The sequence below is a fragment of the Somniosus microcephalus genome, chromosome 11, assembly GCF_052327205.1.
Source record: "Somniosus microcephalus isolate GS21.2 chromosome 11, FLI_Smic_1.0, whole genome shotgun sequence".
Classification (NCBI taxonomy): domain Eukaryota; kingdom Metazoa; phylum Chordata; class Chondrichthyes; order Squaliformes; family Somniosidae; genus Somniosus; species Somniosus microcephalus.
In genome coordinates, this window is record NC_140997.1 from 95,027,292 (window position 1) to 95,054,268 (window position 26,977).

At 44.6% G+C, this 26,977-nt stretch overlaps 2 protein-coding genes across 2 annotated transcripts in view; one reads left to right on the forward strand and one right to left on the reverse strand.

The window, feature by feature from the left end:
- The window catches only part of usp42 (ubiquitin specific peptidase 42), a 71,390-nt gene extending 60,877 nt beyond the window's left edge, over positions 1–10,513 (reverse strand). The window contains exon 1 of the mRNA XM_086001089.1: positions 10,395–10,513. The gene's annotated coding sequence lies outside the window, so the exon portion shown is untranslated. The remainder of the gene's footprint in view (positions 1–10,394) is intronic.
- Positions 10,514–13,367: 2,854 nt separating this feature from the next.
- Positions 13,368–26,977, forward strand: part of eif2ak1 (eukaryotic translation initiation factor 2-alpha kinase 1) — a 43,468-nt gene continuing 29,858 nt past the window's right edge. Inside the window, exons 1-8 of the mRNA XM_086001095.1 lie at positions 13,368–13,787; positions 19,527–19,694; positions 21,258–21,394; positions 22,505–22,548; positions 23,037–23,136; positions 24,079–24,159; positions 25,619–25,718; positions 25,823–25,886. Of these exons, the coding sequence (XP_085857221.1) occupies positions 13,643–13,787; positions 19,527–19,694; positions 21,258–21,394; positions 22,505–22,548; positions 23,037–23,136; positions 24,079–24,159; positions 25,619–25,718; positions 25,823–25,886 (839 nt within the window). The 5' untranslated portion in view covers positions 13,368–13,642. The remainder of the gene's footprint in view (positions 13,788–19,526; positions 19,695–21,257; positions 21,395–22,504; positions 22,549–23,036; positions 23,137–24,078; positions 24,160–25,618; positions 25,719–25,822; positions 25,887–26,977) is intronic.

Below are 26,977 nucleotides of genomic sequence, written 5' to 3' on the forward strand. Positions count from 1 at the left end.
TGGAGAGAGGGGAAGAGATGCACTCTCTCTCAACCTAGCATGTTTCATCAAAATTCACTGTATGCCACTGTCTTACAAAGACTTGTTCGTGGTTCCAAGCCAGAAAATGTAACACTTAAGGGAGCCTATCCCCTATGGTGAGGAAAGGACTCCAGGGCAAACTGAAAAGGACAATACGAGAAACCGCTCACTTTTCCCATGAAACACCAAACACCTTACTGCAATGAACAAGCTGTGCCTCTTGGTGGATGTTGGGTTGTAGGTGGGAACCATTCACAGGACGATATAAACTTCTTTTTTTAAAGGGTTAACTATTATTTTTTGTATCTGTAACTCCTGTTGTGGTCAAGTACTATTTTTGTGTGAAGAATATTGTAGGGTAGACAAAGGGAGATTCCAAATAATTTTCTGGCCAATGTTGTGGGACCAGAGATGCCTTATCCATTTCTGGCCACATACACATAACCAATTTGAAAAAAAAGAGACACAGAATAGGGGCAAGAACTGAAACTGAAATATGCCAAATACAGGAAACTTTGTGATATCCGGCACCGACGTGTTGCCGATCTATCAAAAGTTCCGGAGTAGTGAGCGGGTTATCTACCCAGGCTGTTTTTAACAAAGAAAAATTTAAAAATCAAGAAATGTGCAGTATACAGTAATTGGGTACTCACCTACAGAATGTTGTGTTAAATGGATGGTGAAAGATGCTTAAGTACAGTACTGCCAGTTGATGGTAATCCATAACTCTTTAATTACTTAACAGTAAAACAAAACTTATAAACGACTGTGCAGTGCACCAAAACTTAAACTGTACAGTACAGTATAAAGTACTGTACAGTGGTTGACTGTACACTTATTCCAAGCCAACTGGTTCATCAGGAATATCCATGTCAGCTGGGTCATCAGGATCGTGCACTTCCAACAGATTCTTCAGGCACTTCCACTGCTCCAACTCTTTGGGAAGCTTTCCTAAACATGTCCCGGATGTCTGCTTGCTTCGTGGACTCTTGCCTCCTTTGTAGAAAGGTGGAATGTAGAAAGGTGGAATGCAGAATATGGAGCTGCATAACTTCTTGGGCAGAATAGCAAGAATGGCTTTCAGCAAATTTGAGTAATGAAGCTAAATCTCCTGCAGCTTTAGCCCAAGAAATCTTGTTCTCTTCAGAAATCTCATCCTCTTCAGTTTCCATCTCACTTTCCTTTTCTTTCCTTGGATTCAAAACATTCTCCATTATTTCATCATCACTTAGCAAATGCACAGCAGCAACTTCTCTATCTGCATCAACCCACTGCTCAATATCACATTCACTGAGGTGACGTAGAGGGTTTGCTGGGCCTACATCTTTCAGCATGCCATCCATTTCCATTACTGCAGCCTTCTGCAGACGAAGATTGAACACATGAAATTCCTCCTCTGAAGAAGAACCTTCAGCAAACATTATAGAACGCCACAATTTGCACCAGGCTTGTCTCAAAGTGTGACCTTTCACCAATTTCCAGGAACATGCAACATTAAAGATGGCATCTTTAAGATTGTATTCCTTATGAAATGCCTGAATACCTGTATTGTCATCTTGGCTTATCAGTCTACGTAGGAAGTCTTTCTTGTAATGACACTTGAGATTTTGGATAACGCCCTGGTCCATGGGTTGTATGAGAGAAGTTACATTTGGTGGCAAATAAATGGTGAAAATATTTCCAGAAACCAACTCGGATTCATGCGGATGGGCTCTACAATTATCAAGCAATAAAATGCATTTGCTATCTTCAGGTTTCCCTATTCTACGGAAATGTCCCCTCACAGATGGAGCAAAAGTATGATGGAACCAATTTGAAAAGATTTCCTTATCCATCCAAGCATTTGCTTGAGCTTTGTACTCAACAGGTAAGTGCCTCACATTTTTAAATGCACGGGGATTTTTATACTTCCCAATGACGAGAAGTTTAACCCGGTGTGATCCAGCAGCGTTCGCACATGTTAGCACGGTTACACGATCTTTATTTTTCTTGTAACCTGAAGCATTAGCCTCACTAGCCCCAGCAAGTGTTGATTCTGACAAAAACCTCCAAAATAAGCCAGTTTCATCGGTATTGTATAGCTGTGCTGGCAACAAATCATGTTGCTGCACAATCCAATTGAAATAATCGCAGTATTCTTCTGCGGCAGCATCAGCTGATTTCTTCTCCCCGCAAACATCGAGTCGTCGTATCCCATGCCGTGCCTTGAAGCACGATAGCCATCCATCAGAGAAAGCACACTTGTCAGTGAGCTCCATCTTTGCGTAGAAATCCTTCGCTTTTTCGATTAGCATGGGTCCGGAAATCGGAACACCCTCTGAGCGCTTCAGAGCAAACCACTCAAAGCACGGTATCCAGCTCTTCAAGCTTAGGCTTACGAAGCGTGCGCCGTTTCTCTACACTCTTAGATGTCTCCGAGCTTGCATAAAACTTGAGCAGCTTATCCGTCTGCGCTTTGATGTCGTACATTATTGACGAACTGATTTTGAATTCATTCATAATGTGCATACACTTCGCTCCCATTTCTAGTCGTTTGCATATATCAATTTTCTGTTTTAAAGTTAACACCACTCTCTTCCTTTTGGTTGGATCAACTTTTGGGATTTCCATAATGCAGTCCAATGAGTTGAAACAGCGTTGGAGACACACAGTACTGTACTGGAACCCCAAAAAATGGCGGATCAGAAGAGGCTACCGGCAGCATGGGAGACACACAGTACTGTACTGGAACCCCAAAAAATGGCAGATCAGAAGAGGCTACCGGCAGCGTGGGAGGGTGAGACTCCTGATGCAGGGTTTCTGAGGTGTTCCGACTTCCGATAGCACCAAGAGGCCGAGTAGTGGCAGTTTGTAGAACTACCCCCACTGACGAACTCGGCAACCGTTGGAGACTCGGAACCGGCAACATTGCCGGTTACTGAGGCGCTGTTTTCGGAGCATGAATTCTGCCGGTGGATCGAGGTTTCCGGACATATAACCTCCGGTTAAACCAAAGTTTCCTGTAGTTTTATGAACACCACGATGAGCTGATTTTCTATCTACCAACTGAGTTAATGGTAAGAGTCAAAACCTAGTGAGAACCTCCGACCCATGCACAAAAAGTGCATCCGAAGTACATACGCAGTAATCTGTATACCTTATTGGACCCCTGATGAAGTATTGGATGAAAGCTTGACTTGAGAGTGGGAGAGCCAAGAAGCTTCTGGAACATCCACAGGGAATCAACTTGGCTGATGGTGCTGGCCCCTCAACACTGGCAAGTCTCTCCAACAGGGAGGGTCTTAAGTCTTAATGTCCATGGTCTTACTCCTGTGGTGACCCTGTTCACGTATGGGAAAGGAGGACTGAGGTATCAATTCAGGGCAGCTATGCTCCCTACAGGTGAAACTTGTCAAAAAGCACGACTGGAAAGAGGGAGGTAAATGGGGCTCAGTTGAAGGTGCTTTGTGGAAACCGCCATTTCTTAGCCCCTGTGCTATTTATGTTTGATGATCACCTCCAGTTTTCAGATTCAATTCCCTTTGGACCTACCCTGGAACTTGAGGCCACAGCAATTATATCAGCTAGTATGCATCGTTACTGCTAGCAGGATCTTCCTAAAGCTAATACAGATCTTTAAAAAACTGAACTTAACATAAAATCTATAGGTAAAAGTCATCAATGTATACTCATAATAAAACACATTTAAAAAAATCAAAATTCGATCAAGTTAATACAAAAATATACATGGCTAGAAAATGTCACAATAGCACATATTTGCAGCTGCTGCCAATAGAGAAAATGGCAATGAATGTCTAACAGGCACTATATAAGGCAGCATGGAAAGATGTAATGGAATATGATGCTCTCTCCAAAGCCTTGGTATAGAATATTTAACACTGGCTATCGAAAGCTATAGCATGCTGATGTATTTCCATGTAACATCATAGCTGAGGGACATAGGTTTACAGTGGCAATCATCCATTAATCACAGAGTCATACAGCACAGAAGGAGGCCATTCGGCCCAGCGTGCCTGTACCAGCTCTTTGAAACAGCTATCCAATTACTCCCACTCCGCTGCCCTTTCCCCATAGTTCTGCAAGTTTTGCCCCTGTCATTTTCATCTGAACCATCAGATAAGCAGTGCATCCCGCTGTAGTGAACAGAGGAAAAGAACAAAGAGAAAGTTGGTACTGACAGCAATTATGGTGCACATGAATTAATGGGGGGCGGGGGGAAGGTATTGTGTGTTATTATTATTTTTTCAGTCTGTAGTTAATTATATAAATACTACAGGTATCTTCACATTATATCAATGTGTGGCATTAAAAGGGCAGGTAAGGGCTTTGCTGTGAATGGAGTCACTTCTTCACCTCTACCTGTGCTCTAACTCCACAGAAGTAAAAAGCCTCTTTCTTGCCTGGATTATTTGTATTTTTAAAGCACTTTATCGTGTTGGAAGTCTCAAAGCTCTGCATACAATGAATTACTTATGAAGGCAAACATTCGGGCAGGTAGCTGAGCCATATAAACCAAGGAGGTCTCTGAAGCAATGCCTAGTCTGTGCTGAATCAGCTGTTCTAGGTGGAGTCCAACTGACCTCAGAGCCCTGGGTTATGAAGAGGAATAAATGGCTGGGGTTTGTATCCCTGATCACTAGCAAGAAACCACAGCTAAAAGTGGGAGTGTGGAGGTCAAGCAAGGAGAGGATAGGCTTAGCTAATGGCCTGCCACTCTCACCAAAGGCCACATTGAAATCAATGCCCTTACGTTGAAAGGAATGGGGAGAACACTGTCTAGAGAAAGAAAAGGTGCTGTTTGGGGTGGGGAGCGAAAGATTAGTGTTTACTTTAGAACAGTTGGAGGCTAGTTATTTTTCCTGTTCAAAAAAGCATGCAGCAACACCATGCTATATGCTTTTTGTTGAGTATATTCCAGGCTGAGATAGATAGATTTTTGGACTCTAGGGGAATCAAGGGATATGGGGATTGGGCAGGAAAGTGGAGTTGAGGTCGAAGATTAGCCATAATCTTACTGAATGGTGAAGCAGGCTCGAGGGGCTGTATGGCCTACTCCTGCTTCTAATTCTTATGTTATGTTCACTGACGTACAGATTTTACTCGAGTTAAATTGTCTTTGAATTTACAGGTAGCAATTTTTCTTAAGTTATAGATTTCCAGCATAGGAAACCTGGAGTTAACTGAATATTTATTAAGGGTTAAAGACACAGAAGTTATTTAAAAAGTTGGAAAGGTGTGACTTTTTCTGATAGTCAAGCAGCTCCAGGCCAGGTCTGGTACGTAACAGCTCAACAAGAGTTAAGCCATCCAATTTTATTCCCTCAGATTTTTGTAATTTATATCAGTACAATACAAAAAATATATAATTACCAAAATGTATTGTTAAACTTTTTATATCAATTAGTTATCTTTTTCTGTAACCAATAGACAGACATTTTCTCATGAAAAGTGCATTGTGAACTGAAGTCAACTCTATGTTGCAATGTTATCAGAAAATTGCCTACAATTTCTTCAACTCACCTCTGAAAAACATTTTTACTTTACCTCAAAGTCCATAATGATATAGCCACTATATTCCTGTTTTAAGCAAGTCACACTGTATCTCAATTTGTCTGTTAAGGAAGACAGTGCATATAACTGAATTCCAATGATCTTGTAGGTATAAAAGGAGACTGGATGCACAATACCCATAGGACCTGGGTTTAAATCCAGCCCAGACTACCAGGAAGAAAGTTTTCTCGGCAGGCGATAAATAATGTGTTTGAACAATCTCAATCCAACTAATGGGTAGGAGCCTGCACTACAAAACTCCCTGTAATCTGAAACTGGCTGTCAGGAATTTAACAATCTGAAAGGCCAACACTTGTACACAACAGTACAATTGAAATCCTCCTCTGATGTTGCCAATTCAGGCTCATTGTTGGGTACATCAGAGGAAGCTTTACTCTGCAACGGGCTAGGATATACCTGACCTGGGAGGGCTTGATACCGACACTGGCTGCCTAAAATAGAAATGCATTTCATTTCTTAGCACTGATATCTCCTCACCTCGATGCAGCAAAATATTCACCTCACATTTAGAATACAAGGCAAATACAACTGGTTACAAGGCAAACACCAGTGGTTTAAAAAAAAAGCAAAATATAATTAACTTCGACATTCGGTGGTTACGTCCTTGAATTCTTAAGCAAGAAATGCTGAGTAAAGTGGGTGAACTGAGCAATTACTGTAAGCAACGATGCATACTAATTAACACAGTGGAAACATGTCAGCACCTCTCCAACATCAGGAACTCACGCTGCATGGGGAATCACAAATGCAGACACACGCCACAATTCCACTGCACAGAGCCGTGCAGCACCAAGTTGCCAAAATCAGTCGCAACAGAAGAGAATGCTAATCACAATTAAAACTAATGATCTATCATTGTAAAGTTTGCTGCGGTCACAGGGTAGTTGTGGCCAAAGTTGGGAAAATCATTGTGATGTCAACATCATACATGGTGGCAAGGCACAAAATCTGAATACGTTGCTAAATGTTTAATTCAATGATCAACAGTTAATACATGGAGGTTCCAGATCAAGAGTCCTATCCAGGCCCCATCCCCGTGTGCTTTGCTGTTTGACTCTTTGGCAAGATAACTGTTGAAGTGGTGAACAGAACAAACACTGATGTTGACTGGGAATATTCTTAAAACTGACGCACCCTAACTGTTTCTCAATTCACTGGATAGACTGAGTATCATACGGACAATTACAGAGGTTGATAAAATGTTTACGGCCTATGATGATCACATCACTATTGCACTTTAGACTGAAGTTCACATCATTGAAATATGTTAAATAAAACTTCATATTTTGTCAAATTATGCAAATATTGAAATTTGTTTAAAAACCACAGTAATTACGGGCATAATCATATGTAACAAAACATACATGACATTTGTCAACGGATATCATTAGCCTAAATTATAAATCGATACTCCCCACCATCCATATCCTTTCTGAAGTCATCTGACACTATATTTTATGGCCATCACAAGGGATGGGTAAACTAAGTGGCAGTGTAGTACCAAATGTGTGTACAATAGTAACAGCCATGCATTCCAAAAGTGGACATTGATATATAAGCGCTATATAAATGTAATATTTAATTAAAAGGTTCAAATCTTCATTATGCGTGCAAAATCCCCCATGCAGATCAACACCAACGGTATTCTGCAGAACTTTCATTCACTGCACATAAACTGCTCTTACAACTGAATACATATTCCATTGCTATCTAAGCAACAAATTAGGCTTGCAAGCAATTTAAAATACTTCATCTCAGGGCAATTCTATATTAGTTCAGACTCAAAACCTAAGGTTTTAACAGGACAAGAAGAAATTGATGGGTGATGTCATTAAAATTAGTCCTCTGGAGTTATCCAATAGAAATTGCTGACTAGTCACAGTTGCAGCTACAGTGACATCATTTTAGGACACATTAGTAGAAAACACCTTCCACACCCTCACACAATACAGGTAAATTTACTTCACGTGCATATTTACTGAGCATCCCATCATTCAGTAACCAAGAAAGTAAAGCAGACAATGATCAAAAAACACTTGCTGCTCTGCTTTTCAGCTTACCATTTTACCAACAAACACACAAAAAGGTTAAAGTTCAAATGCACACTCCGTGTGAACGAATATTGAGATCACATGTCCAACAATGGTATCTATTACTCATTTTTTATTTACTCATCAGAAATGCAATTACTCACATCCGGATTCCCAATTAGCCACGTGGCTAGTGGCCAATATATTGGACAACACTGCACTGAACCTCAATGGCCGTGTAAAAGCTGATACATTGTATATAGTTCTCACTTTAAACCATCACATTTGAAACGGTTTTCTTAAACGCAACAGCACATCCAGAGCAAACTCGAGGTTGCTTATTTACTTTTTCGATACCTTAGAACACAAAAATTAAAATCCTTTACCTCAATAGCGCAAAAGAAGTCACTTGAAAGACAAGAACAAAGTATAAAATTGTGATAGCTTCCAATCTGCAACACATGCACAAGTGAGGAATTACCATACATACTTGATATTCACAAGCAATTTTATATTACTGACTTCAAAATGATTGGGATGGATTAAAGTGTATTACCATTCTAATGTTTTCCCAATTCTTGTACATGCTTACTAAACGAAAATGACCCCATCAGAGCTGAAAAATTCAACAAGACGACAGTTACTTTCCACCTTTTGCAAGCTGAGAAATTAATTGACCAGCCCATCAGGTACCACTGCAGGCACCAGTTTATATTACGCTGTTTACTGCTTTGGTTCCAGTACGACATGTCTTAAAAAGCTTCATGCTGCTTAATGGATAGGTTTTCTTTTCAACCATGAAAAACTTTCCTAAACTGTAACCAGAGGAAATCCAAGTTTAAAAAAAATTCCTTTTGAAATAGACAGTGCAGCAGGAAAGAGACACAGAAACCAAGCAGGAATGAAAACGGAAATGCACAGTAACATTACTTCCAAATCGGTGAATTCCTTGTTTTTGCTAGGCAAAAGTTGGGAGGTAATTGTCCTTTTTTTCTAGCCATGATAGGGTCCTAAATTAACTGTATATGGCAATATGCAAAATCAGCATAACCATACCATTTAAAAAATCATTCTCGGAATGTGGGCATCACGGACAAGGCTGGCATTTATTGCCTATCCCGAGTTGCCCTAAATCTCTGTAGCGTTTTGATACAACTGAGTAGCTTGCTAGGCCACTTCAGAGAGCAGTTAAGAGTCAACCACATTGGTATAGGACTGGAGTCACATATAGGCCAGACCGAGCAGGACAGCAAGTTTCCTTCCCTAAAAGGGGAATGAACCAGCTGGGTTGTTAAGACAATCCAACAGCTTCATGGTCACTTTTATTGATATAATTTATCAATTACTCTCTTTGACAGCATTTTCATGCCAGGTATTTCATCATTTTGAGTAAGTAACACAAATAAAATTTGTATTCAAATAATGGATGCATGGCACTAAAGGTGCAAAATTGTAGTTTTGCTGCTCCACATAGAATCTGATAGGAATAATAAGTTTTTTGTACGAAGAAATCTTAAATATCCAGTTATTTAAATGAAGCAATGTAAATAAGTGAAGTGGATATGTAGTGTTAAAGACAAATTATCTCAGATAATTTGAATTAAGAAATTTTGAATTGAAACAGTATACATTCTCTTCCCATTTCTGATCAGCGCCACCGTTAATGTGATAGAATCTTCTGATCTCTATTTCACAGCATTTCTAGATTTTGAGTGTGACTTTCCAGAAAGAATTCCATAAAACCATGGGAGAAGCCATTACACTCTGCTATATCTGCAACTGGAAAAGCTGTTGCTGTTTCAATTAAAATGTACTTACAAAAAGATCAGACAACCAACGAAAATAATTGCTCATTTTATCTCATGACTGTGCATTTTAACAACTTATAAGCGGCTTTCTTTAATTTTTTTAAAACTTGTATAGCAAAACAATAGCTTCTGCAAAGGCGAAAACGAAAACCTTTTCGTTTTCCCATGTAGGAAAAATCCGCGCTTCTATTCAGATGCAAATCTCGAATTTTTTTTGGTACTACTAGCCAGTAAAACGTGCGGTTGGTTGTAAAGTGACTTGTGAAACAATTCATTCAAAAAAAAAACAACCCAACCCTGGCAACAAACAAGAGAGTGAAAGGAGCTCCGCCTCACAACTTGTTCAACACCCCCCTTCCACCACGGGTGGCTTCTTCAGCCTTCACAAGCAGAAAGCCCCCCACTCTCTGAGGAGGAGATGATGGGGGGAACCCTTGCCCCCTTTTTACCCAAGGTTCGGTGCGCCTGTGGTTGCAAAAAAGAAACCCACCCGCTCCTGGAAAAGGGAAACAAAGCGGCGGCGGCTCCTGGGTTAGTGACACACGCACGCGCGCGCGCGCACACACACACACACGTGCGCGCCTCAGCGCCCCCTCCCCCTTCCCTCAGCGAGGGGGCAGCCGGCTCGGGGCCTACACCCCGCAGCTGCACAAAATGCCTTCGCTTGTTATGTGTATGTATATCTATGGGTGGGGGGGAATTACCACAAGACGGAAAGTAAGCCCCCCCGGAGGAACCGCCATTAAACCGAACAACAGTTGGAGGGGGTTAAAAAGCGGGGAGGGCGAGCAGTAACCATGGGAGGATCACCGGTCAGGATGTGAGGGGAGGCGCTGTGTGTGTGGAGCCGCTTGCAAGTTACACGCGAAGGTGGAGGCCCGAGCGGGAGCCGCGGCCTCGATTAGCGGTGGGTGTGTAGGGGGGGGCCGTACCGTACCCCCTTCCCCGAGCCCCCGGTACATACCCCGAGTGTTTCCATCACGACGGCGGCAGCGCGCAGCGATAAAGCCCCCCAACGATTACGACACGGAGCGAGCTCACAATCAGCACATCCGGGCACCGCGGCCCGGCCCACAACGCACCGCGGGGGGAGGGAGGCGGAGCCGCTCGGCAGCGCCGCCGGCGGTGGGAGGGGGACGCTGCACCGTCCCGCGACAGCAGCGCCGCCCTCGCTCGGAGGAGATTACTGCAAGCTGAGGGAACTAGTGGGACAACACTGCCGAAAACCCTATGAATGGCTTCTTAGATAGCGCTGGGTTGGGGAAAGACAAGTTAGACCAGTTTCTATATTCTACTTTCTAGGTGTCAGCCTGGCTGAGTTGGTAGCCCTAGGAATCACAAAGTTGTGGGTTCAGGCTCCACTCCAGAGACTTTGGCACATAATCTTTGCTTTAGTAGCAGTGGGATAGTCTTGGGCTTTGTTAGCACTGGGGCCGACTGGAATTTGGCAGTGTACAGGTCTTTTGATTTGTGGAGGGGGAACCTGGAGTTTTTGCAGAACTGTGAACTGCGAATCTGAGGTTTGACACACGTGGGATTGGAATGCAAGGCTTCACTCACTGGTGGGTTCGGATTCCTGGTGTCTGACAGACCGGAGGGGAGGGGCATAGCAATGGCCGAACGACATTGAGTTGGGTAATCCCATGGTTTGTAGCATTGGCTTGTGGCGTTTAAAGAATATCTACAAGCATTAAACCTGTCTGCTCTTTCAAGTGGATGTAAAATATCCCATGGCACTGTTCGAGCAAGAGCAGGGGAGTTCTGGCCAATATTTATCCCTCAATCAACATCACTAAAACAGATTATCTTGTTGCTGTTTGTGAGACCTTTCTGTGCACAAGTTGGCTGCTGCATTTCCTACATTACAACAGTGACTACTTCAAAAAAGTACTTCATTTGCTGTAAAGCACTTTGGAACGTCCTGAGGTCATGAAAGGTGCTGTAGAAATGCAATTTCTGTAATGGCAGTAGCTCTCTGAGCAATAGGTCTCCTTTGAATGGCAGTATCTCTCTCTCTCTCAAGGGCAGTAACTCTATCTCTCTCTGAAGGGCAGTATCTCTCTCTCTCTCTCTCTCTCTCTCTGAAGGGCAGTAACTCTGAGTAAACCATTTAAGACTGAGATGAGGAGGAATTTCTTCACCCAGAGAGTGGTGAACCTGTGAGATTCTCTACCACAGAAGGCAGTTGAGGCCAATTCATTAAATATATTCAAGAAGGAGTTAGATATATTTCTTACGGTGGCATAGTGGTTAGCACTGTTGCCTCACAGCGCCAGGGACCCGGGTTCGAATCCGGCCTCGGGTGTCTGTCTGTGTGGAGTTTGCACATTCTCCCCGTGTTTGCGTGGGTTTACTCCGGGTGCTCCGGTTTCCTCCCACAGTCCAAAGATGTGCGGGTTAGGTTTATTGGCTATGATAAATTGACCCTTAGTGTTAGGGGGATTAAATACGTGGGGTTACGGGGATAGGGTGGGATATGTGTTGGTGTAGGGGTTACGGGGATTGGGTGGGATATGTGTCGGTGCAGGCTCGATGGGCCGAAATGGCCTCTATCTGCACTGTGGGGTTTCTGTGATTAAGGCTAAAGAGATCAAGGGATATGGGGAGAAAGCAGGGACAGGGTACTGAATTTGGATGATCAGCCATGATCTAATTAAATGGCGGAGCAGGCTCGAGGGGCCAAATGGCCGACTCCTGCTCCGATCTTCTAAGTTTCTATGAAGGGCAATAGCACTCTCCCTCCCTCTCTCTCTGAAGGGCAGTATCTCTCTCTCTCTCTCTCTCTGAAGGGCTGTATCTCTCTCTGAAGGGCTTTTTGTCTCTCTCTCTCTCTCAAGGGCTGTATCTCTCTCTTAAGGGCTGTATCTCTCTCTCTCAAGGGCTGTATCTCTCTCTTAAGGGCTGTATCTCTCTCTCTCAAGGGCTGTATCTCTCTCTCTCTCTCTCAAGGGCTGTATCTCTCTCTCTCTCTCAAGGGCTGTATCTCTCTCAAGGGCTGTATATCTCTCTCTCTCTCTCTCTCTGAAGGGCTGTATCTCTCTCTCTCTCTGAAAGGCTGTATCTCCCTCTCTCTCTGAAGGGCTGTATCTCTCCTTCTCTCTGAAGGGCTGTATCTCTCACTCTCTCTGAAGGGCTGTATCTCTCTCTCTCTCTCTCTCTCAAGGGCTGTATCTCTCTCTCTCTCAAGGGCTGTATCTCTCTCAAGGGCTGTATATCTCTCTCTCTCTCTCTCTGAAGGGCTGTGTCTCTCTCTCTCTCTCTCTGAAGGGCTGTATCTCCCTCTCTCTGAAGGGCTGTATCTCCCTCTCTCTCTGAAGGGCTGTATCTCTCCCTCTCTCTGAAGGGCTGTATCTCTCCTTCTCTCTGAAGGGCTGTATCTCTCACTCTCTCTGAAGGGCTGTATCTCTCACTCTCTCTGAAGGGCTGTATCTCTCTCTCTCTCTCTCTCTCTCTCTCTCAAGGGCTGTATCTCTCTCTCTCAAGGGCTGTATCTCTCTCTCAAGGGCTGTATCTCTCTCAAGGGCTGTATCTCTCTCTCTCTCTCTCTCTCTGAAGGGCTGTATCTCTCTCTCTGAAGGGCTGTATCTCTCTCTCTCTGAAGGGCTGTATCTCTCTCTCTCTGAAGGGCTGTATCTCTCTCTCTCTGAAGGGCTGTATCTCTCTCTCTGAAGGGCTGTATCTCCCTCTCTCTCTGAAGGGCTGTATCTCCCTCTCTCTCTGAAGGGCTGTATCTCTCCCTCTGAAGGGCTGTATCTCTCTCTCTCTCTCAAGGGCTGTATCTCTCTCTCTCTCAAGGGCTGTATCTCTCTCTCTCAAGGGCTGTATATCTCTCTCTCTGAAGGGCTGTATATCTCTCTCTCTGAAGGGCTGTATCTCTCTCTCTGTCAAGGGCTGTATCTCTCGCTCTCTCTCTCTCTCTCTCTCTCTCAAGGGCTGTATCTCGCTCTCTGAAGGGCTGTATCTCTCTGAAGGGCTGTATCTCTCTCTCTCTCTGAAGGGCTGTATCTCTCTCTGTAGGGCTGTCTATCTCTCTCTCTCTCTCTCTGTAGGGCTGTCTCTCTCTCTGAAGGGCTGTATCTCTCTCTCTCTCTGTGAAGGGCTGTAACTCTCTCTCTCTCTCGGTAGTTCCGGGGTTGTGGCTCAGCCTTTGAGTGACAGTAGCTGCCTGGGACTGTGTGGTTTTTCTCGGAAGCGCCCGTCTCTCTGACCCTGATGCTCAGCGGAGCGAGTGGAAGCGGGGGCTCGGGCTCGGGCTGCCCCAGCCTGTCCCCCCCGCAGGACATCAGCCAGGACATGGAACAGCCCCTAGTCAAGCTGGCCCTCAACCTCCCGCAGGAAGGCCCGGCTGCTTTCGATGGTAAGTGGCGGGCCCACGCCGCCCGGGCTGATGCAACCTGTGGTCCCAGCGCTGGCGGCGACGCTCAGACCCAACCTCACCGCTGTGCAGCGCCCTGCGCCGTCCTTCTGCCATCAAGGCGCACTACAGTCATCGAATGACAGAGCACCGAGGAAGGCCATTCAGCACGTCGTGCCTGTGCCGGCTCTCTGCAAGAACTGGTCCCACTCCCCCACCCTGCTCTTTCCACACAGCCCTGCAAATTTTTCCTTTTCAAATATATATCCAAGACCCCTTTTGAAAGTTTACTATTAAACTGTTTTTTTTTAATCCACATCTCCCCTCTGGTTCTTTTGCCAATTACCTTAAATCTGTGTCCTTTGGTCACTGACCCACCTGCCACTGGATAGAGGGGGGGGTATGTACATAAATCTTTGAAGGTGGCAAGGCAAGCTGAGAAGGCTGTTACAAATGCATTTTTGTGTACATATACCCCAGGTCTCTCTCTTCCTGTGGCCCCTTTAGAATTGTAGCATTTACAAGTACAAGTTGTAAAGAAAGAGAGAATTTGAATTTCCATAGCGCCTTTCCTGACCTCCGGACATCCCAAAGTGCCATACAGCCAACGAATGACTTTTTTGAAGGCTGGTCACTGTTGTAATGTAGGCAATTTGCGCACAGCACTTGTATAACCCGGTATATCATTTTCAAATTCTTTTTTTAACTTTTTTTTTTGATTGAACTTCTTACAGCATTTAATTTTGAAACTAAAAGCTTGTATGAAAATGTCATTGCAATGTTTTATTCGCAGATGTGATAAATCCATGTAGCGAGACAAGGAACTCGAAGAGGCGAGGTATGAGGATTAATACGAGTGCTTTATTGAACGACTGCGAGACAACCAGGCAGGCCTGCTTCCAGGCATTGCACCTTTGCTGACCTTAGCAGGAAGCAACCCCTGACCTTAGCAGCAGCATTGGCTAAAGCACCACCTGGTGGATAACCTTAATCATAACATCCCAGATTACTATATCCCTCCCCCCTTAAGATTTCAGTATGAATTTCTTAACAAACAACCATTCCTAAGGGTCACATAAGAAGTCTCCATTCACCATGTTCCATACTTGACGAATCTAACAGGTCAGTATCAATCTCACTGGTGGCTTGCGAGTCCTTTGTGAACGTCTGACAGTAAAGTCCCTGCTCGTTTGTGGTGAAGCCACCAGCTGCTCCTGAGCAGTGCTCGGAATATCTGACTCTGCAACGATGGTTTCCTCTTGACGAATGGGTTCCTGTGGAATGGTCTCTGTCCCTGGTGGTGGCACCACAGATGCGCTTGGATAACTGGGGGCAAACCTGTCCTCAGCCATTGCATCTGGAACCTTCATTTCAATTTCCCCTTGTCTGGTAAGTATCTGATCTACATGTCTGCGTACTACCCTACCATCACCCAACATGACCTTGTATGATACGGGACCGGTCATTGAGTCTATGAAGCCAGGAATCCACTTGGGTCCATAACTGAAATTCCTGGTAAGGACTGCATCTCCTTCTCCAAAACTTCGGCTCTTGGTTCTTTTGTCATGGTTCTCTTTTTGTTTGTTTTGTCTGTTTTCCATTTTCCTTTTTAGGTCTGAGTGGACAAGGTCAAGAGTGGAGCGTAGTCTACGACCTAATAACATCTCAGCAGGAGAGAGTCCTGTGGTGGATTGAGGTGTTATTCTGTAGCTGAACAGAACCCGTGACACTTTGGCTGCTAAACTCCCTTCTGCACTTTTTTCATCATCTCTTTAAATGTTTGTACGGCTCTCTCCGCAAGTCCATTTGAGGACGGATGATATGGGGCCGCGGTCACCTGCACTATGCCATTTTTTCTCAAGAACTCTTTTTGTCTCTGTACTCACAAAACAAGTGGCATTGTCACTTACCATGATCTCCGGTAGCCCTTGATTACTGAAGCTCCGACGCAGGCAGTCTGTAGTAGTAGTGGCGGAAGTAGAATTTACAGGATAAACAGCCATCCATTTGGAATGTGCATCAATGATTATGAGGAACATCTTCCCCATGAATGGACCCGCATAATCTAAGTGCAATCTTCTCCATGGTTTATCCGGCCACTCCCAGGGGTGGAGAGGAGCCGCTGCTGGTGCCTTCTGGTGTTCCTGACAAGTGCTGCATGTCTTGACTAGATTTTCTATCTCCTCATCTAGCTTTGGCCACCACAAGTAACTCCTAGCCAAGGCTTTCATACGTGAGACCCCAGGATGACACTGATGTAGTTGCTCTAGGATAGACTGTCGTGTTGGCTGTGGAATAATCACTCCCCACAACACGCAACCATCCTGCACACTCAGCTCTGTTTTCCTGACACTGTAGGGTGTGAAGTCAGCCCCTTCCGGATGCTGTGGCCATCCCCTCACCACATATTCTCGAACTCTAGACAGTACTGGATCTTTACCTGTCCATGTTCTTACTTGCTCTGCAGTCACAAGTGCTGTGTCAGTGTCCTCCAACATCAACACTCTGTCCTCTGGAGCTGCACGGATAGGTGTGCCTGGCAGTGGAAGATGGCTCAAGGCATCTGCGTTCCCATGGTACTTGCCCGCCTTGTAGACGATGACATACTCATATGCCCTTAACATCACGGCCCACCTCTGGATCCGGGGTGACACCATCTGTGGAACTGCTTTTATTTCATTGAAAAGAGAGATAAGAGGTTTATGATCGGTGCATATGGTGAACTTCCTGCCATATATGTAATTGTGGAACCTCTGTAACCCAAACATTACTGCTAACCCCCTCTTTGTCTAACTGGAAATAGTTTTTTTCCGCTGGTGTTAGAGTTCGGGACATAAACCCTATTGGTCTTTCAGTTCCATCTTCCATGCAGTGTGAAAGAACTGCCCCCACCCCGTAAGGTGAAGCGTCACAAGAGGGAATGATGTCTTTCTCTGCATTGTAGTGAACCAGCACATCCGACGACAGCATCAGTTTCTTGGACTGTTCGAATGAAACCCCCTGCTCCTCTCCCCACAGCCACTGTGTCTCCTTGCGCAGTAGTTTGTGAAGAGGTGCTAACACAGTTGACAAGTTTGGTAAAAACCTGTTATAATAGTTCAGCAGTCCCAGGTAAGCTTTTAACTCAGCCACATTTGTAGGAGCAGGGGCGTCCTGCAGTGCTTGTACCTTCTCCTTGAGTGGATGGAGCCCGGTGGCGTCCACTCTGTGTCCCAGGAACACTGCCTCATTCCCCAGGAAAGTGCACTTACTCCTCTTGAGCCGGAACCCTGCCCTCTCCAATCTCTGTAGTACCTCTCTGAGTGCTCAGATGCTCCTAGTCGGTTCTTCCCGTCACCAGAATGTCATCCGGATAGATGGAAACATGTGGAATCCCTTGCAGTACACCTTCGATTGTCCTCTGGAAGATAGCTGGACTAGATGAGACACCAAACGGTAAGCAGTTATATGTAAACAAGCCCTTGTGTGTATTTATGGTGACACACTTCTTTGATTCGTCATCCAGTGTAATCTGCAAGTAGGCATGACTCATATTCAACTTTGTGAATTTCTTTCCTCCAGCCAGGTTTGCAAAGAGATCCTCTGTTTTGGGAATAGGATACTGCTCTAGTTTGGACACCCGACTGACTGTCAATTTATAGTCTCCACAGAGTCTTACCGAATTGTCCGGTTTTAAAACCGGTACTATGGGAGCTGCCCATTCCGAACATTTCACTGGCTCCAGTATGTTCTCTCTCAATAGACGGTCAAGCTCGGCCTCTGCCTTTGGCTTCATAGCATAAGGCACAGGTCGTTGTTTAAAAAACCTTGGCGGTGCCTCCTTGTCTACATAAATCTTAGCTGGGGGGCCATTAAATGTGCCAAGTTCCTCCTTGAACACATTCTCATGTTCACTCAACACTTCTTGCAAAGTCAACTGTTTGCCCGCATCTACTTGATGTACTGCTCCCCAGTCTAATTTAAGTTCTTTTATCCAGCCCCGACCTAACAGGTTTGGTCCGGTACCCAATACTATAACTACAGGTAGCTGTTCCACTGTGTCCCTGTGTTGCACAGTTACCTTAGCTGTACCTAATGTCGCTACTCGTTCACCTGTATATGTTTTAAGATGCAGGGAGCAAGGCTTTAACTCTGGAACTTTTGCACGGTTCCACAATTTTGAGTACTCTGCCTTGTTCATTATGGTCACACCGCACCCTGTATCCACTTCAAAGTTCACCTTAGAGTCATTTACTGTCAGTTGCAATGTGATAGGAGCCACTTTTGGAATGTTCTCTAACATGCCATACATTATGAACATGTCCTCTTCTTCCTCAGCTTCCCCGCTGATGTGGTGTGCTCCATGTTTTTTCACTTCTCTCCCTTGGTTTTGCTGTGCTCCCCCTTTTGGTTTGGATTCCTCCACAGGTGATTTCGCCCTGCAAGCTCGTTTTATGTGTCCTTGTTTCCCACACTTGTAGCACTTTTCCTCCAGAAACCGGCATTCACTCGCCAGGTGATCGCCCTTGCATCTATAACATGCCTTCACATGCTCACGTCGTGGTTTCTGACGCATGTTCAACTTGTGCACAACAACCTGACCTGCAACTTGCGTAGCATTAGCCCTGTCTGAACTCTGTATTTCTTTTACATCTCGGTTCGCTGTCTCTATGGCTTGAGCAAGTTCCAATGCTTTTTCATAAGTAAGCCCAGTCTCGGATAATAATCTGCGCTGTATTCGGTCGTCCATTATTCCGCAAACTAGCCTATCTCTCAGCATTTCCTTCAGGTTGTTCCCATAATTGCAATCTTGTGCCAATTTACGCAACACCGCTACATAGTCCATTACACTCTTTTCCTCTTTCCTGTTCCTTGAATTAAACTTGAACCACTGTACAATCTCACTAGGCTTAGGGTTGAAATGTTCTTTTAGCACGGCCACTAATGCAACAAATGATTTGTCTCCAGGCTTTTCAGGACTGAGCAGATTCCTCATCAAACTGTAGGTTTGGCTTCCCACTGAACTAAGCAGAATGGCTTTCCTTTTTCCGACATCATTTATTTCATTTGCTTCGAAAAAATAACCCAACACTTCACAGTATTCCTCCCAAGTTTGTGCTTGAATATCAAAAGCGGAGACCGTTCCTACCATGGCAGCCATGCTCTCTTCCAACTGGTAGCTAACTGCAGCTTGTGATTTTGTTGTTTAAACGTCCTGGCAGACTTCTCTTATTCAGGGTCCTGTTTTACCTCGTCACCAAATGTGATAAATTCCTGTAGTGAGACAAGGAACTCGAAGAGGCGAGGTATGAGGATTAATACGAGTGCTTTATTGAACGACTGCGAGACAACCAGGCAGGCCTGCTTCCAGGCATTGCACCTTTGCTGACCTTAGCAGGAAGCTAACCCCTGACCTTAACAGGAAGCTAACCCCTGACCTTAGCAGCAGCATTGGCTACAGCACCACCTGGTGGATAACCTTAATCATAACATCCCAGATTACTATAGCAGAGCTCTTAAAAAAAAATTTCATGTGATAGGTTACAAGGACATCAATGATCAGGATTATTCACTCTCATTCATACGGAGGTGCTCAAGGTTATTAAGCCAGGGACCTAGATAATGTCTTGAATGCAATTTCAAGAATTTGATTTTTAAACTTGAATGCTGTTATACCCAAGGACTTCAGTTTCAAATTAAAAGATGTAACTGTACTTAACTGTTGTTTTAATTGTCTTTTTCTCCCCTTCCCCCCAATTGCAGTATCCGATCTGCCGGAGGAGTACAGTTTGGTGGATTGTAACCCAACAGTTCCAACGCTGATGGATTTAAAGGCTGTCATTCCCAACCAGCTGTTGTTGGTCTCGCTCTTGGAACACCTCTGCTTCGTTTACGAGCGAAATCCTCAGCGCTCGATGAGCCTGTTCAAGTGTAAGACTCACCAAGTACAGTACTGTAGAGAAATCTAGCTGAGGGACCAGAGCCCAGCGTGCAGGATGGCTCCTGAGTTGAAAAGAAAAGAGGATGGAATATGATGTTTTAAATAGCCTGTAGATTGTAGCAGGAAGAGAAGATCAAGAAAGCTAAGCTGCCCCCCCCCCCCCCCACAGCTCTGACAATGAGTTAGCGTAGGAGGTGGTGTGATAAATGGAGTCAAGATACAAGGAGGAGGAACTAACGTTAATTCTAAATGATGCAATTGTGAAATCTATTTTGTAGTAGGGGGCTTGGTCAATGAAACCACAGGTACTGTAATTGGAATCTCTGTAACCTCCTTCAGCCCTGCAACCCTCCAAGATCTCTGCGGTCCTCCAATTCTGGCCTAGACCCTTTAAGCCAAATGGCCTGTTTGTGAGCCATAAAATTCTATGTAATTTCACAGCATTCAAGCATTTTATTTTAGAAAGAAGCCTTTACACCCAGTATCGATATTTATCTTGATCATTCAAAACTCTACTGTCCATATTCTAACTCGCACCCAGTCCCGTTCACCCATCACCCCTGTGCTCGCTGACCTATTTTGGGATCCAGTCCCACAATGACTTCATTTTGAAATTCTGATTCTTGTGTTCAAATCCATCTATGGCTTCACTCCCTCTCTATCTCTCTAACCTCCTCCAGCCCTACAACCTTCTGAAATCTCTGCGCTTCTCCAATTCTGGCCTCTTGCACATCCACAATTTTCATTGCTCCACAATTGGCGGCCGTGCCTACAGCTGCCTGGGCCCTAAGCACTGGAATTCCCTCCCTAAACCTTGCCGCTTCTCTCTCCTCTAAGATGCTCCTTAAAACCTACCTCTGTGAACAAACCTTTGGTTATTTGCCCTATAATCTCCATATATGGCTCAGTGTCAAATTGTGTTTGATAATCGTTCCTGTGAAGCTCCTTGGAATGTTTTACTACGTTAAAAGTGCCATATAAATGCAAGGTGCTGTTGTTAATGGCTGTTAGCATTACACACTGCACTAAGTTAGGATGTAAATATGACTGTCTGTGTGAAGCTGTTTCTTCAGTCAGTAATTCTGTTTAAACATACCTTCCTTTCTGTCAGCTGTGGCTCAGTGGGTCAGAAGGTTATGGGTTCAAGTTCCACTGCAGAGACTTGAGCACATAATCTAGGCTGACACTCTAGTGCAGTGCTGAGGGAGTACTGCATTGCCAGAGGTGCCATTTCTGGATGAGATGTTAAACCGAGGCCCCGTCTGCTCTCTCAGGTGGATGTAAAAGATCCCATGGCACTATTTTGAAGAAGAGTAGGGGAGTTACCCCTGGTGTCCTGGCCAATATTTATCCCTCAAACAACATCACTAAAAAAAAAATTATTTGGTCATTATCACGTTGTTTGTGGGAGCTTGCTGTGCACAAATTGCCTGCTGCATTTCCTACATTACAACAGTGAACACACTTAAAGTACTTAATTGACTGTAAAGCACTTTGAGATGTCTTGAGATGGTGAAAGCGCTATATAAATGCAAGCCTTCCTTTTTTTTCAGTGCTGTGTCAAAAGCTAGAGGGAATGCACTTGATTTCATCAATCACCTTCAGCGATGAGTTCAGCACCGTGAGGCTGCAACACAATCAGGCCTTTACAAACCTACTACAGGCAGCAAGCAGCAGCTTGTATCGACAGGTGAGTCTGCATTGTCGGATGACATTAGAGAGCTCTACATCTCAGAGGCTTCTGGATCCTTTGAAAGTAAGAACTTGCATTTCTATAGTGCCTTTCATAACCTCAGGACATGTGGAAGTGCTTCACAACCAATGAAGTACTTTTTTGAAGTGTAGTCACTGTTGTAATGTAGGGAAATGCAGCAGCCAATCTTCACTCAGCAAGGTCCCACAATCAGCAATGTGATAATGACCAGAAAGTCTGTTTTTAGTGATGTTGACTGAGGGATAAATATTGGCCAGGACACTAGGGAGAACTCCCCTGTTCTTTGAAATAGTGCCGTGAGATTTTTTACTTCCTGAGAAGGCAGACCTAACCTTAAGCCTAAGCCTGACCCTAAGTTTACCGAGACTAGGTTTAACGTCACACCCTAAACACAGCTCCTCCAACAGTGCAGCCTTCCCTCCGCGCTGCACTGGGAGTGTCAGCCTAGATCATGTATTCAAGTCACTGGAGTGGGACTTGAACCCACGACCTTCCGACAGATTAACTGGTTTGTGGGACATTGCTGTGCACAAATTGGCTGCAGCGTTTACCAGCGACTAAGGTTCAGAAATACTTCATTGGCTGTGAAGCTGACATCAGCTAATTTAGTGCAGGTCATGGATTGAGCCAGTGAGCTTCCTGGTCCACATGGCTGAGTACAACACCTCGTGGTGCATCTACCATGTGGGTGGAAGGGTGGTCTGTGGAAATGAGCACCATATCTCATGGTGTTCCCCACCCCCCACGTAGCATAACATGGTCAGCCTAGCAAATGTCCCATATTTACTTAGACCACACATTTATTTTGGTGGGGTGAGCTAGATTATTGGGTTGAGCCACAACCAGGGGTTGCTGAGATGCTTGGGCAGGTGTCCTTTTTAACTTTTTCCTCTGGATTTCTGTTGTCAGATTCATTTGGGGGGGAGAGGTAGTGGGAAGTTGGGGAGAACCCAGTGAGAGATGGAAAAACTTCCATTGGGACGCCTTCAGCTGAGGGTAGTGTCAGCACAGTTGTTGAGAAGTGGGTTGTTGGCATTGCAGTGAATGAGGTCTGGTTCTAATTTACATTGCATTCCCTTATTTTAGGGACATGCTACCGATGAAGATGTGCCTACCCATGTTTCTAGCAGGTATGTGTTGAATATAGTGGGTACGGTAGCTCAGTGGTTATGTTACTGGACTGTTAATCCAGAGGACATGTGTTCAAATCCCACTGTGGGCAATTTGAGAATCTGAATTCAGTTTTTTTTTTTAAATTCTGGAAATAAAAAGCTGGTATCAGTAGAATTGACCATGAAGCAGTCGGATTGTCGTTAAAAACCCAACTGGTTCACTAACGTCATTTTAGGGAAGGAAACCTGCCGTCCTTACCCAGTCTGGGCCTATATGTTACTCCAGTCGCAGACCAACGTGGTTCACTCTTAACGGCCCTCTGAAGTGACCTAGCAAGACACTGTTGTACCCAAACTTTCTTGGTGTGATTAGGGATGGGCAATAAATGCTGGCCTTGCCAAGAATAAAATGAAAAAAAATGTGGTTAAGCAACATTACTGAAGGTCTAAGAATGTGTTACCTAGAACACTGTAAATTGAAGTGGTGCTTTTTGATACTTGCTCAGAACAAAGGAAACGCTGTTCCAGGGACAGACATCTCGGTACCTGAATGAATTTGAAAAGATCGAGAGACTGGGAAAAGGCAGTTATGGAAAAGTGTATAAGGTGTGTGGCAAAATCTTTCATTTCTGATTTCTAGATGGTCGAAGTAAAGGTGGTATATTTGTCGATCAGGGAAAATAATGCATGGAGCTAGAGAAACAGTAAGAGATATGGGACCCCTTCCTGTGTGCTATCCTTCCATTTACCTACAAGCATTATAAAGCTCATCTATTGTAACAAGGGTTGTGAATCTTTGGAATTTTATACCTCAGAGAGCTGTGGATGCTCAGTCGTTGAGTATATTCAAGACAGAGGCCGATAGATTTTTGGATACGAAGAGAACCAAGGGATATGAAAGTGTGTGATGGTGGAGTTGAGGTAGAAGATCAGCCATGATCTTATTGAACGGCGCAGTGGGCTCAAAGGGCCAGATGGCCTACTCCTGCTGCTATTTCTTGTGTTCTTCTTATGAGCCTGAAGGTACAGAGCATCGCATGATGGCAGTTTTTTTCCAGTAGCAGATTACTAGGAAAAAAGTTTAGACCTCATACATCAGAACTGAAGTAAGTCATTCAGCCCCTCGAGCCTGTTCCACCATTCAATTAGATCACGGCTGATCTGTATCTTAACTCCATCTACCCGCCTTGGTTCCGTAACCCTTAATACCCTTGCCTAACAAATATCAAATCTCAGCTTTGAAATTTTCAATTGACCCCCAGCCTCAACAGCTTTTTGAGGGAGGGAGTTCCAGATTTCTACTACCCTTTGTGTGAAGAAGTGCTTCCTGACATCACCCCTGAACGGCCTAGCTCTAATTTTATGGTTATGTCAGTTAATCTTACATTATTCTACTTGTACATTGATGGCATTCGTTACCTTGAGCCATTAGCCTGTTTAAAATAAATGGGTAATGCCTTCATAAAGAAAGCGTACACAGGAATACAGTATGAGTGCATTAAACTTCACCAATTGGAATTTCTACCCTTGTATTTATATTTATTCCAGGTCAGGAATAAATTGGATCGACAGTTCTATGCCATGAAGAAGATTCTCATGAAGAAAGTTACAAGACACGACTACATGAAGGTACTCAGTTAATAGCAACAGATGGTGGTGCTGATTTTTTTTATTATTCGTTCTGGGATGTGGGCATCGCTGGCAAGGCCAGCATTTATTGCCCATCCCTAATTGCCGTTGAGAAGGTATTGGTGAGCCGCCTTCTTGAACCTCTGCAGTCCATGTGGTGAAGGTACACCCACAGTGCCGTCAGGGAGGGAGTTCCAGGATTTTGATCCCACAACAATGAAGGAACGACAATATATATCCAAGTCAGGATGGTGTGTAACTTGAAGGGGAACTTGGAGGTGGTGGTGTTCCCATGAGGCACTCACCACAGAATACCCAGCCTCTGACCCGCTCTTGTTACCACCGTATTTATATGGCTGGTCCAGTTAAGTTTCTGGTCAGTGGTGACCCCCAGGATGTTGTTGGGGGATTCGGCGATGGTAATGCTATTGAATATCAAGAGGCGATGGTTAGACACTCACTTGTTGGAGATAGTCATTGCCTGGCACTTGCGTGGCGCGAATGTTACTTGCCACTTATCAGCCTAAGCCTGAATGTTGTCCAGGTCTTGCTGCATGCGGGCATGGACTGCTTCATTATCTGAGGAGTTGCGAATGGAACTGAATACTGCAGTCATCAGTGAACATCCCCACTTCTAACCTTATGATGGAGGGAAAGTCATTGATGAAGCAGCTGAAGATGGTTGGGCCTAGGACACTGCCCTGAGGAACTCCTGCAGCAATGTCCTGGGGCTGAGATGATTGACCACCAACAATCTCAACCATCTTCATTGAGAACAAGGAGAGAGGTTAAGAGACATTCCTTTACACAGAGGGTTGTTGGAGCGTGGAATGCTTTGCCCCAGGGAGTGGTTGAAGCAGAGACCATTGCGTCTTTTAACAAAGAATTGGATAAATATTTGAAGTAGAGGAAGATACAGGACTACGGGCGGGAGAGAGAGAGCAGGGCAGTGGGATTAGTTTTGGATGGCTCTAGCAACGAGCTGGCACAGGCCAAATAGCCTCCTCCTGTGCTGTATATGGCGTGGGACCAAGCCGCACGGACTCAGTTTGTGCTGCCGTAGTGGTTCCAACTGGAAAGGCAGTGGGGGTTTTAAAATTCCCCTCAGTGCCCTTGGGCTTAGGAAAGGGTGCTGGGGAGGGTGGAAATCACCTCATTCATGATCACTGTGCAGAATCCTACTGAAGGTGTGTCGACATAAGGACAGGACTTGACTGTGGTGAACTTGCTCAGGGTAGGGTACTGACGTCTGGTGCCCACGGAATTGTAACTCTGTGAGGGTCAGCACTTTGATCAGAGGGGTACAATCTGGGGATATTGTTTCTGAAAATCATAGGAACAGGAGGAGGCCATTCAGCCCCTCGAGTCTGTTCTGCCATTCAGTTAGATCTTGGCCGATCATTTGTAAGAATCCTGGGTTTAGAGGCATAACTGGAACCTTTTCTGTTTTTTATTTCAGGTCCTAAGAGAAGTTAAAGTTCTGGCTGGCCTTCAGCATCCCAACGTTGTTGGCTATCACACTGCCTGGATGGAGCATGTACAGCCACTACCTGCGAAAAGTACAGTTAAACCTTGAATCTCTATAGAAACCAATACAAGTAGACACCCCAACCTTCTTTCATAATCGCATGTTAACCATTTGTCCTCTGTTTGCGCCGTTTAGGTAACCGAATGCCTCGTGGTAATTTATGTGCGTTAAAGGGTCCCTCTAGTCAGGAAGGTGGCAGGTAAGAATTTCTTTACTGAAACTAGTTGTGCAGATGCTGAAGAAGGAAAGAAACATTACATGGGTAGACTGGAGAAGCTGAGATTGTTCTCCTTAGGTTAACAGGAGATTTAATAGAGGTGCTCAAAATTATGAGGGGTTATGATAGAGTAGATAGGGAGAAACTGTTTCCACTGGCAGGAGGGTCGGTAACCAGAGGACACAGATTTAAGATAATTGGCAAAAAAGCCAGGGCCGGGGAGCTGTGTGTTTTTTTACGCAGCGAGTTGTTAAGATCTGGAGTGCCTGACAGGGTGGTGGAAACAGATTCAATGATAACTTTCAACAGGGAATTGGATAAATACTTGAAAAGGAAAACAATTGCAGGATTGTGGGGAAAGAGCAGGGGAGTAGGACTAATCAGATAGCTCTTTCAAAGAGCCGGCACAGGCATGATGGGTTGAATGGCCTCCTTCGTTGTTGCATGATTCTATAAGTAATGTTCAATTCAATTCGGTGACCTGGTGTGGGGAGGAAATTAGCCACAATTTCTGTTGCTGATCATTTCCCACTGCTAGAGAGTGCAGCTGAGTGGATACCAAGTAAGGACAGGATTGTATTTGGCTACAATTCCCTCCACAGTTGAATAGCTGGATGACTGGCACCATTTGAGCTCATGTTAAAGAACAAATGAACTTGCATTTATATAATAGTAAAATACTGCGGATGTTGGAAATCCGAAATAACAACAGAAAATGCTGGAAAAACTCAGCAGGTCAGGCAACATCCGTGGAGAGAAATTTGAGTTGACGTTTTGGGTCGAACCCTTCTTCTTTTGACATAGGATAATAATAATAACCATTTTAGTGATGTTGGTTGAGTGATAAACATTGGCAAGGACACGAGGGAGAACACGCCTGCTTTTCAAAATAGCGCCATGGGATCTTTTACGTCCACCTGAGAGGACAGACGGGGCCTCGGTTTAACATCTCACCTGAAAGACGGCACCTCCGACAGTGCAGCACTCCCTCAGCACTGCTCTGGAGTGGGACTTGAACCTGCAATCTTCTGACTCAGAGACGAGCATGCTACCCACTGAGCCACGGCTAACAG